Genomic DNA, 10,978 nt, shown 5'->3' with positions numbered 1-10,978 from the left:
ATGGGAGCTGGTGTTGTCGAAAGAGACAGAGTGGATCCCCCAGATGGAGGCTGGGGCTGGGTCGTGCTTCTTGGGGGGTTTATCATCACTGGCTTCTCTTATGCCTTTCCTAAAGCCATAAGTGTGTACTTCAAGGAACTGATGCGAGACTTTGGCTGCGGCTACAGCGACACTGCCTGGATTTCCTCCATCATGCTGGCCATGCTCTACGGCTCAGGTGAGCAACAATAGCATTCGTGACAGTGAACACTGATAGGCTGCAGTTCATTTCATTCAGGGAATTCAGCGAAGTACACAAATTTGGGGGGAAAAAAGAACTACAAGGCTAATACTGTATGGATGACATGGACTTCTAATACATTTCAGGCCTACCTGCTTTGTATCTATTCCTTTAAAACCTAGGGCCCTATTTTAGCCATCTTTAGGTGAGCCATCAACGCACACCGCACAGCTGGATCACTTGCCATTCCCTTTAAGAGCCAGGTGCAGTCTGACTTTGGCGGATTGCTATTTCAATGGTGTAAAGCACACGTTGGGCACACGCCTGTGCTGACAATTTACTGCCAAGATAGCAATGGACGTCTGACTGTTGATGTCTGCCTATATTGTTTTCACTCAGTGGCGCTTCTGTGTTTTCCATTGCCCAAATAGCAAAACGCCCAAGATTTACCTGAACACACCTCATTTCGAGACAACCACGCCCATCTGCGTAGATATATTCACAAGCATCGTTGCTATTTAAACTCTGAAGGCGGAAGAGACGTAAAATTAGACTGTTGCCGGGGTGTAAGATAGCAATGAGCATCACTACGCGCCTTGCTCGAGGTACATGATAGAGCCCCTAATCTTTTCACTTTCCAGTGGTTCTGCGATTCTTTTTGTATTGGCAGAGTACCTTTCAGAAATTTCTTGTTAAAGTTCTGGCAATTAGTGTTCTCCTCGAGTGTGTTCAGCTGTTCAGTGATGTTGTGTTAGCAGCAGGCTTAATGTGCTAGCTGGCTTAATGTGTCTTCAAGGAAGCACATTAATTGATAAATAAATAGGAATAAATACAAAAAGGAAAATAAAAAAAAGGTCATGATCATTTTGATTGTGAAATTCCATTGATTCAGACACTTTGCTTTAATTAAACAGGCCCGGTGTCCAGTATCATGGTGAACAGGTATGGATGTCGTCCAGTCATGCTCTTTGGGGGATTGTTGGCATCAGCAGGAATGATCGGGGCTTCTTTTACCACCAACATCATTCAGCTTTACCTCACAGCTGGGGTGATCACAGGTGATTCTTTTTTTTTGTGTGGCATCTGCATAATTTCAATTTCAACAGTGTAGGTTTCCAAAGCCAGAGGAAGCAAATCAGTCCCAGAGCATCACCAAGCCACCACCTGTGGGCAGGTTGTTAGTTTCAGCACATGCTTTATTTTCCCTTCTCCAGACATACCTCTGATTTCATTGAATCCCTCCACAGAACAGAACGTCTGTGGTTCATTTATCTGGTCTTAAGCAGACTGAAGTCAACTCTTCTTGTGCTTTTGGGTCAGTAGAGGTGTGCAGGCAAGGAGACCTCCAGTGTTTAGTATGTGACTGACTGACTGTGCAAACTGAAACCTCAGTGCCTGCTACCAGCTGCAGGTTTGGTGCTGCAGGCCTTTTGGAGTCACTCATGAGTTTTTGACCACCTGCCTCCTCAGGAATTTGAGGCAGCGAAGCCAGTGTTCCTTTAACTTTGTCTTTTGCAGTCACTCAATGGTTTCACCTGAGACAAACCCTCTTGGTTTAGTTTCTATACCACTGAACTGAAAGTTCAACTGGGTTGTTAAGTAATCTCAGATTTGCTAGTACTGTTTGCTAGTACTGCCTAACAAACTAGTGTCTGTGGATCTCTGCATCTTTAATATATTCATGCATATTTTAGTGTGACATTTAGTCTGATAAAGTGTACACCAGTCTTACAGGTTGAAACACTGTCACATAAACATGAATTATGACCATTTTGATACACAAAATAACAAAAACACACAACACACCATTGCAATCAAAATGATTTAACACCACTGCAAATTAGATTTATCTGGAATTTAATGATTTAAATCAAGCAAGAATAATTTTAATTGCTCAACACAACACAGCTTTTTCCCTTTTCCTGTTATGACCTTCTGCAAATGTGATGCATGGCTAGACACCAGCTTCTGGGAGCATTCCTGAGGAATCTTAGCCCATTCCTCATGTGCAATGGCCTCCAGTTCATGTGACTAGCAATTGGATTGTATCCTGAAAAGATTTTAGCCACATGCATTCTTGGTACTCAAATGTGCCTCCGGTTAGTCGGACTGAACTAACTTTCCTGATTGCCTGTATAGCCAATCAAAATGTCACAGTCAACAAAGCCATAGCCAGGAAACTAATGAAGGACACGCATTTGACTGGAAAGATTTATTACCTGTGTGCTCTTCACCATAGGTCTTGGCCTGGCCCTGAATTTCCAGCCCTCATTAATTATGCTTGGGTGCTATTTTGATAAGCGCAGACCTCTGGCCAACGGACTGGCTGCTGCTGGGAGTCCAGTCTTCCTGTCAGCTCTCTCGCCGCTGGGACAAGTGCTTCTGGATCGCTTTGGCTGGAGAGGTGGCTTCCTCATAATGGGGGGCCTGCTGCTTAACTGCTGCACCTGTGGAGCAGTTATGAGACCACTGGGTTGCAGAGTTCGGAGGACTGCAGCCAGAGGGGAGGCGAACACTCAGGAGCTACAAGAGATGCTCCCATCAAAGACTGTCCAGGAGACCAACAGTGTAGAGAAGTCTAATAAGGAAAGCAGCAAGAAAAAGAAGCTCCTTGACTTCAGCGTGCTTCGTGATAAGGGACTTGTCATTTATATTATTGCCAAATTCATAGTCGTCCTTGGTTTGTTTGTTCCAACAATTCTTTTGGTCAACTATGCTAAAGACCAAGGGGTTCCAGACAAGGATGCCGCCTTTTTGCTCTCCATTATCGGATTCATTGACATTTTTGCTCGTCCAACGTGTGGCGTAGTGGCAGGCCTAAAATGGATTCGGCCCAAGATGCCCTATTTCTTCAGCTTGGCTTTGCTTTTTAACGGCCTTACAGATGTTTGCTCAGCCAGAAATACAGACTACAAAGGACTAGTCATCTTCTGTGTGTTCTTTGGACTTTCGTATGGTATGGTGGGTGCTCTGCAGTTCGAAGTGCTGATGGGTATTACAGGAACTGACACTTTTTCCAGTGCCCTTGGGCTGGTGCTCCTTTTTGAGGCAGTAGCTGTGCTCATTGGACCCCCTTCTGCTGGTGAGTTGAACTCTAGAAAACACTTAACAGCAGAATTACAGCCATGCTTTCATGCCATTTGGTACAAGTAAATTTGGCCCATTTTTAGTCAGTTTGAAGTGAAAAGTTCCCACTGTAAAAGAATAGCTGACAAAAACGGCTTGCCAGATTTTGACGCGGCAGTTACAGTCAGAGGACATTGGATGTTGTTAATGAAAGTCTTTGTTTTTTTCTTTATGACTTTCTTTCTTTTTCTTTATAACTTTAACATATGTTTCCCCCTATATTTTCCCTATAGGGCGCTTAGTGGATGCTTACAGAAACTACGAGCTGATTTTCTACATGGCTGGGGGAGAGTTGATCACTGCGAGCATATTTCTTACTGTTGCATCATACTGCTGCCTCAAGCGAAGGAAGAACAAGGACACAGCCTGCGGCCAGGATTCTGACATTGAGGGCAACCACACTGACCGTGACCATATTAATCATAAATCCAACTATGCCATGAAAGATAATGGAAGATAAGAGATATCAGAATGAAATGTAAGAGATAAAACCGTGGAAAGAGATCAACGATGCAATAAAATGATGGACGAACTTGGACAGTATATTGTCGCTGTCCAATAAAAAACATGTATCTCCAAAATGTTGACTTTACAAGAGAAGACAAAAATGTGATTAACTTTAAATAGAAGTAAAAGTAAAATAAAGAGTTTAGTCCAAGTAAGTTAAAGCATTTCTATTGGTCCATTCATCCAGAATTATTTACACAGTGTACAGAGCAGCTACAGGGTTCAAACCATGGAGAAAACTGAAAATGGACACAAATGGAGATACGTGGTTTTCATTGGACAGCAGCGATATGATCTGCTTCCCATGTGAATCAATATGCTTTGTCAGTTTATTTTGCATTATCTAACTTGTTTGTATTCATGTATATGTGTCTTAAGCTAAATGGCAATACTTACTTAAGTCACAAACTAACAGCAACTGTAAATTATTGTAGAAATTGTTAGAATCAAGTTCTAAAGACAATCGTTTTAGTCAGATATGTGATAGTAACTATGTTACTCTAATCATGTCTGATTATAATAATAATAATAATAATAATAATAATAAGCATTTGGTACAGGGCATTAACTGTTGTATGTTGGCAGCTCCTCCTTCACCATGAAACCCCACCTTTTTTTACTGACGTTTTACAGATGTTTTATTTTCTTAATTTATTTATTTATCAAATTTACAAGACATCAAATGTGCCCTACGTAGATTAAATAAAACATTTCACGACTGTTCATTATTTGGGTGCGTTGCTTATGTTCATTGCTTACTTTAACTCTTTATTGACGTCATTTTTTTCTCATTCAGAAAACCGCCTGGTAATGAAATGAACGGCAAGAGTTAGGCCCGCCTCATTACAGCTATTAGCGCTTTCATTGGTTATGTTTTGCCACCGTCAGTCCGAAAGTGCATGCTTATTGGTGGAAAATACCGTCTGTCAGTTATCCGGTTGTTGATTGGCTATGGCTCGAGGTTGCTGCTTTGTTCAACGTGACTCACTCAGGAAGCGGCAACGCTGTTCTTCGAGCACATCCAGCAGCCAAGGGCCTCGAGAAACGGAATTCATTATTTTAATATAAAAAAGATCAGACAAAAGACCAAAACACTCGCTAGAGCTACACTTTGTTCGCAGGTTCCTCTCTCACGTTTCCGGAGTACGTTCACAATGCCTAGAGGAGGTAGGTGGATAGACGGTGCTGTAGTTGTGTGTTAGCCGGAGTGAAACACGAAGCTAACCGGAGAAGAAGCGTGTTAACCTGCCGCTCGCTGACTCTGTGCCACTGATTAGACACTTTCTTAGCTTCAGATCGGAGGCTAATTGAGAACAGTCAGTTTAAACATATATATGTAACATCAACCACTAACTAAGTGAGACAAGACGCGCTAGGAAACGATCGGAACCTGCTCGCTTTTCCATGTGCTAACGTTTCCTTCAGTGTCCGCTAAGAGCGGCTGTGCCTCGGCAGTGATGTTAGCGCACGGGTGTATATAAACACAGGTGATTTTGTTTAAAGTAAGCCTGACCTGATCACCATTAAGATAGTAGGGTGAGAAACGTCTAGCTATCTACTATTTACCAGTGTAAGGCGAGTTAGTGCTAGATCAGTAGCTAGCTAGCTAGCTAGCATCTCCAGTGCCATCTGGGTAGCCAACAGTCCGCGTTGGCTGAAGTAGTTTACAGCTCTGTTGAGACTTCTGCTCCTTTTGCTCAGTATTTAGGTGATCGGTCTTGTTTAGGTATTTTTATGTTTTAGTGTGTTTTTATCATGGTAGGCCACTGCCGTTCGCTGGCGAGATAGCGTGTCGCTAACCGCCAATCGCACTGCGCATGCGTGAAGGTTTTTGGTAATCTGAGCCGAATTCGTTGCCATGGTACTTTCGCTGTAATGCGCATGTTCACGTTAAACCGCTGATGTTGGTGTGTTTAATAATTACAGTGGTCCTATTATTTATTTATTACTCTATGAAATACGCAAATGCTCGAATCCTAAGTAAAGCGAACAGAGCACAGCACTCCCGCTTCACTGGTGATCTGTTGTCTTTTAGGAGTTAAATGGCCGAGCCTCTGTGGGCCTCGCTGGCTGTCAGTCAGTTTCTGGTCCAACACGTGGTCTCAGATCTGCAGAGGCGAAGCCCCTTGTACAGTACTGTGACCGTGGCGAGGCCTCTCTGTTCTGCTCCTGAACAGTGAACACCTTTTATTAGACAGTCAGGCTCAGCGCACACTTTATATATATATATATATATATATATATATATATATATATATATATATATATATATATATATATATATTATATAGAACAGATTCATTCATTTGTGTTTTTAATTAGCTTTAGGTTGATTTAGTTTATGGGTTAAATAGTAAAATGCTTAACTTAATGTTAAATTGTTAAAACTTGCACAGAATAAATTGTTTATAAATTTATAATAAATTTAATTGTTGCCTCCCGTTAATAAATGGCTTTCTAGCATTAGCTAAAGCATCTCCTCTAAACTGAGGGGGCGATTTATTTAATTGAGGGATCGGATTGTGAGATTGAAGGAAAACTAGAAGCTAAATCATGTATAATATGTTTGAGTGTGTCTGTGTGACTGACTAAAGAATAGAGCTGTGGGAGGTACGGTAGACGTGTGATGTATAGTATATATTCAGTGTGTATACTGAAGAGCATGAGCAGCTGATAACAGCCGAGGGAAGTGAGAAGGGTAAGAAGGAAAGAGGCTGCCTGCTGGAGGCAGTTGGTCAGAATCTTCAGGCCTGTCACTCTTGTCACTGCTCAGGACTACAGGCTGAAAATCCATGCATAGATCCACGTCTTTATATTGACTTGTTTTCTGACTTGTCACTTAGGGAAAAAAGGCTACAAGGGTCGCGGGAAACAGTTCAGCAATCCTGAGGAAATCGACCGACAGATGCGAAAACAGAGGGAGAGGGTGAGTAGTGTTAATGGTCCTCTATCGTGGAAAACAGAATTTCAGTGTGTTTTTAGTAAAATGTATAAACTAAAGGTTTAATTAAGTGTTTTAAATATTACATAGCGTTCACTTCCCTGTACTGTGAAAAGCCTTATTTGAATACACTGTTGGAACTCATTTATGTCCTCGAGTCCTCACCCGTTGCCCACAATCCCAGGTTGCCCACAATCCCAGGAATGATTTATCTTTGTGTGCTTTTTGAATGAGGCACAAAACAGGCCAGGTAGACTCTAATATTTCTTGGTGCTTTGCTATCAGAAAGCCCCTGTCAAAGTAATTAACAAATTAATTGATTAGTCAGGGAGTGATATCTAAATTGGCTTGGTATTTTTATGATGCTCATTTTCTAGTGTTTTGATTTTGGTGTATATTTACAGTGATTGTTTGCTTGCAACATTATCTTCACATTTTAGGAGAAATCATGTCAATTAGATTTCACTGTCCAGCTTTTCCTGTGAGACTGAGGTGTTCAAGGATTGTGCAGCTTAACACAAGTAAAACTGAGGGGGTGTGTCTTTTTAAATGAGGTGAACCCTTTTATTTTATAGGAGGAAAATGGTGATGTAGAACGTGATAGTGCGTCAGAGTCTGAGGAGGAAAGCAGCAGCAGTGAAGATGAGCAGGTAAGTACAGCACATTAATGAATACAGAGCAGCGAAAAAAAGAATTGCTCAGTGCGCCGCGTCAGATGTTGATCGTCAGACTTACTAGTTGTTGTAAATGTTTGTTGTCAAAGAACCAAAAGAAGAGTGGAGTGGCAGCATTGATCGAGATCGAGAATCCTAATCGCGTCTCACAGAAGAGCAAAAAGGTTGCAGAATTAGATGTCAGTGCACCGAGAGAGCTCTCACGCAGAGAACGGTATGTGGCAACAACTAGATACTCTTTGTGAAAGTGTTGACCCTGGGTATTAAATACAGTGTGTACTTTTACCTTGTCTGTTGAATATTGTTATTGAACATGTCTCCATGGCAGGGAGGAGATTGAGAAGCAGAAAGCAAAGGAGCGCTACATGAAGCTGCATCTAGAGGGAAAGACTGAGCAGGCCAGGGCAGATTTGGCTAGACTCGCTATCATTAAGAAACAAAGAGAAGAGGCAGCCAAAAAGAGAGATGAACTGAGGAAAGGTGAGTCCAATCTATGGAAAAAATGTAGAAATTTTACTGCAGTAGTCTAACTACAGAATTTAGATGGTGGTCAAATCTAAACATGTATGTTTAATGCTTGTAATTTGCTGGAGTGCAGTAATCTTATTTATTCATCTAAAAACTTAAATTTGTCTTTTTTTTAAAATGTGTTTCAGAAAAAGAGGCACAGGAGGCCAAGTCTAAACGCTAGGCTCCTTCCCACCCCACAGGACAGGGCTTCACTGGGGTGGGAGGGAAGGGACCAAATTAATTAGGGATTCAGCTCAGGGGTGTCCAGACACACTGTCTTTTCATCCTCCACTGGAGACAGGACGGCGATTTGGACATTTTAAAGAGTCGGCTAGAAGTGGGGGTTAAAGGCAGGAGCTAAAACTCCTTAAAACAGAGGTTGGTAAGAAACACCGCAATGCGCTCAAGTCCTTTTTGTTTTTGCCCCCACACCTCCACTGTGCTCTGATCCTAAAGCTGCTGGAGTTTACTCTTAAATTAGCTCTTTTGATATGTTTTAATGTACCTCTGATTGGGATACTGACGAAGGGTTGGGCGGGTTGTGTTCTTAACGATGTCTCCTGGCCTGTTCCAAAGGAGTGGGGTAGAGTAGTGAATGGAGAAACACTAGCAAACCTGTAGCACCTGTAGAACACCATCTGCTCCTGTTCTGGCCTGTACCCACTTCTGTGGCATCATGTGTTTCTTAATTTTCGAATGCATAAGCTACTTATAGTAAGAGACCCTTTGAGTGACCTACTCTGAATGAGCAAAGGTTGTTTTCTGTGTGCATGTCGGTTGTTTGCATCAAATTTCATTTCTCTAATTTACAGATTTAAGATTAAGTGGTGTTGCTCCATTAAAAAGTAATTCTTTACTTTTAAGTGGGACGTCAGCAGTATTAAAGACATAGTCTCTTGTAATGTTCACAATTTAGACATTTTAATCAGGACAAAATTTACTCCCTTGTTTCATCCACCTGGTGCTCTTTATTTTTTTTTTCTATAAATGAGCATTTATTTTTTGCCTTTAACTGTTCATGACCAACTTGAGAGATGTCTCTTGTATAAATATTGTATGCTTCAGCCTTTTTGTGGGACCTGAATTGCCTTGAACATTAAGGAAAGCAATACTACACTGATGCAGGTGATGCAACATTCAGCTCAGCTCTAAAATGTATACATTTTGAAACGTGAACATTTGTAAAGTGCTCTCCAGGACAGAAATAAATATTTACATTGAGGTATCGATAGGAAGAATAATATTCATTTGTATCCTATCTTGATTTGTTGTATAGAAATAAATTCATTAGTAAGTTCATTTGTTTGTCCATGCATTTAATTTTTTCCCCCACAAATACCACAAATACTATTTGATATCCGCCCCTCTGCCTGTTTCTCTTTCTGTCTGTGTCTCTTTCTTTCTCACACACACGCACACCTTGCGCAACAGTTGGTTCTGGCCAGGCGATTTGGTTGAGAAGAACTGCTGTTACGGTGAAATAAAATTTTCACAAGCACTGTATCCCTCCCCTGAATGCTGTTAAACCAAGCAGTAATGTAAATGCCCAGAGCGATAGAAAACAAGAATGACTGACTGAAACGAAACTAAAAGCATAACAACAAGAATTCACAGTAACAACAACAAAAGATTGGGAAACGACTGCAGTCTGTGTAATAAGTAGAATTTGTGTCTGTGGGTTTGGGGTTTTGCCCTCAAGGTGTACATTTAAAGACTATAGTCTATTAGTCATAGTGTTGGGCAAAGTGTTTTTTTCTTTGGTAAAAATGGAAAGGAACAATGTTCCACTGTGTAAAGGGCACACATTTACTTTATATCTTATTAGGAATATACTGTGGATATATTCGGCATATGAGAATCAGTATTAAAATAATACAGATGAATATGTTGGTAATGCAGAATGACTATGTTAAAGGTTTAAGTAGGGGATGGACGCTAAATTGGAAAAGCAATATGGACAAAATCTATTCTATATATGTCTAAATGTTGCTGCCTGGACAATGGATATTTAAATGGTTTATAGACTTGGAAAATAATAGACACTTGCATCTGTAATATATGCACATTTAGTAGCAGTGCATTTTATGTGTCTGAGCTCTCTGTTGTTACAACAATGAAAAATACACAATTTGTCAGTGTTTATTAGATTTTATTAGATTACTAATCTTTAACGTCTAATTTTTGGTCATACCTCAATTTCCTGATGCAGATATTTTTAGGGACATGAATATTTATACCTGGAATCTTTATGAAAGCTTAGGTTTTGCTCTTTTGTGGTTAACTTCAGGCCTTGCTGTACTGAGATCATAGGGCGGTTGTGCACCTTTCATTTTACATACTTTAAACATTTTTTATGTATTTATTTTTTAATCAACATTAATGTTAAGTAGCTTGCATATAACAGATTAAACCTCTGTAACTATTTCACATAATATTTACGGATCTTTTTAGTGATTTTTATTGCCAACATAATGCGTGGCCTCTTAAATATATCACATGCACGCGCATATGCCCCGAGTCCTGAATCCGGGCTTGACTGAGGGGGAACTGACCACACCTGGGATTGGTTAGTGGAAGGTCGCTAATGAGCCTGGGTGGAGCTGTTTGGGTTAGTTAAATCAGGTTAACTGAAACAAGAATGGCGTTTAGAAGATTGCTTCGTGAAATGGCTCCCATATGTAATGTAATGTAGTTGGGTGGGTCTGCGGGAGAGCTGGCAGCCCTGCTGTGGGGTTAAACACAGCTAGCTAGGTTAGCTAGTTAGCTACTGCTGCTGGTTAAATGTTCATATGTTCAGAGCGAGACTACTGTTTTACAGAGCAAGTTTTAGACACTGAGAGGTAAGTTAACACACAAGGCTGAGAATATATATATGTTTATTTATTTATTTTTATTTAATTCGAAGCCCCTCGACCTGGCTCATAACTCACTCACACCTAACAGGCTCAAGTTTCTCCACCAGGGGGTGCTGTTAGTACTGCCACAGCTTTATCACCAGAA

General features: G+C 40.9%; 2 protein-coding genes across 2 annotated transcripts; both read left to right on the top strand.

Annotated features, from left to right (window-relative positions):
• Positions 1 to 3,930, top strand: slc16a8 (solute carrier family 16 member 8). The gene is made up of 4 exons (XM_072667398.1): positions 1 to 217; positions 1,135 to 1,278; positions 2,460 to 3,302; positions 3,580 to 3,930. Exons 1-4 carry the CDS (start codon positions 1 to 3, stop codon positions 3,804 to 3,806), a joined length of 1,431 nt encoding a protein of 476 aa, XP_072523499.1. The 3' UTR covers positions 3,807 to 3,930.
• Positions 3,931 to 4,824: 894 nt separating this feature from the next.
• On the top strand, positions 4,825 to 9,277 carry pdap1a (pdgfa associated protein 1a). The gene is made up of 6 exons (XM_072667133.1): positions 4,825 to 5,020; positions 6,697 to 6,779; positions 7,370 to 7,444; positions 7,558 to 7,682; positions 7,797 to 7,948; positions 8,125 to 9,277. Exons 1-6 carry the CDS (start codon positions 5,008 to 5,010, stop codon positions 8,157 to 8,159), a joined length of 483 nt encoding a protein of 160 aa, XP_072523234.1. The 5' UTR covers positions 4,825 to 5,007; the 3' UTR covers positions 8,160 to 9,277.
• The last annotated feature ends 1,701 nt before the right edge of the window (positions 9,278 to 10,978 follow it).

Source organism: Salminus brasiliensis, chromosome 22 (assembly GCF_030463535.1).
Source record: "Salminus brasiliensis chromosome 22, fSalBra1.hap2, whole genome shotgun sequence".
NCBI lineage: Eukaryota > Metazoa > Chordata > Actinopteri > Characiformes > Bryconidae > Salminus > Salminus brasiliensis.
The sequence above is the reverse complement of the archived record's forward strand: the minus strand, read 5'-3'. Positions and strand labels throughout refer to the sequence as shown.

Bases quoted from the DNA above. Each gene is read 5' to 3' on its own strand.
- slc16a8 (XM_072667398.1), top strand. From the start codon at position 1: ATGGGAGCTGGTGTTGTCGAAAGAGACAGAGTGGATCCCCCAGATGGA. The intron at 218-1,134 runs GTGAGCAACAAT...TTAATTAAACAG, and splicing joins GGCCATGCTCTACGGCTCAG to GCCCGGTGTCCAGTATCATG. The intron at 1,279-2,459 runs GTGATTCTTTTT...TCTTCACCATAG, and splicing joins CACAGCTGGGGTGATCACAG to GTCTTGGCCTGGCCCTGAAT.
- pdap1a (XM_072667133.1), top strand. The intron at 7,445-7,557 runs GTAAGTACAGCA...TTGTTGTCAAAG, and splicing joins GCAGCAGTGAAGATGAGCAG to AACCAAAAGAAGAGTGGAGT. The intron at 7,683-7,796 runs GTATGTGGCAAC...TCTCCATGGCAG, and splicing joins GAGCTCTCACGCAGAGAACG to GGAGGAGATTGAGAAGCAGA.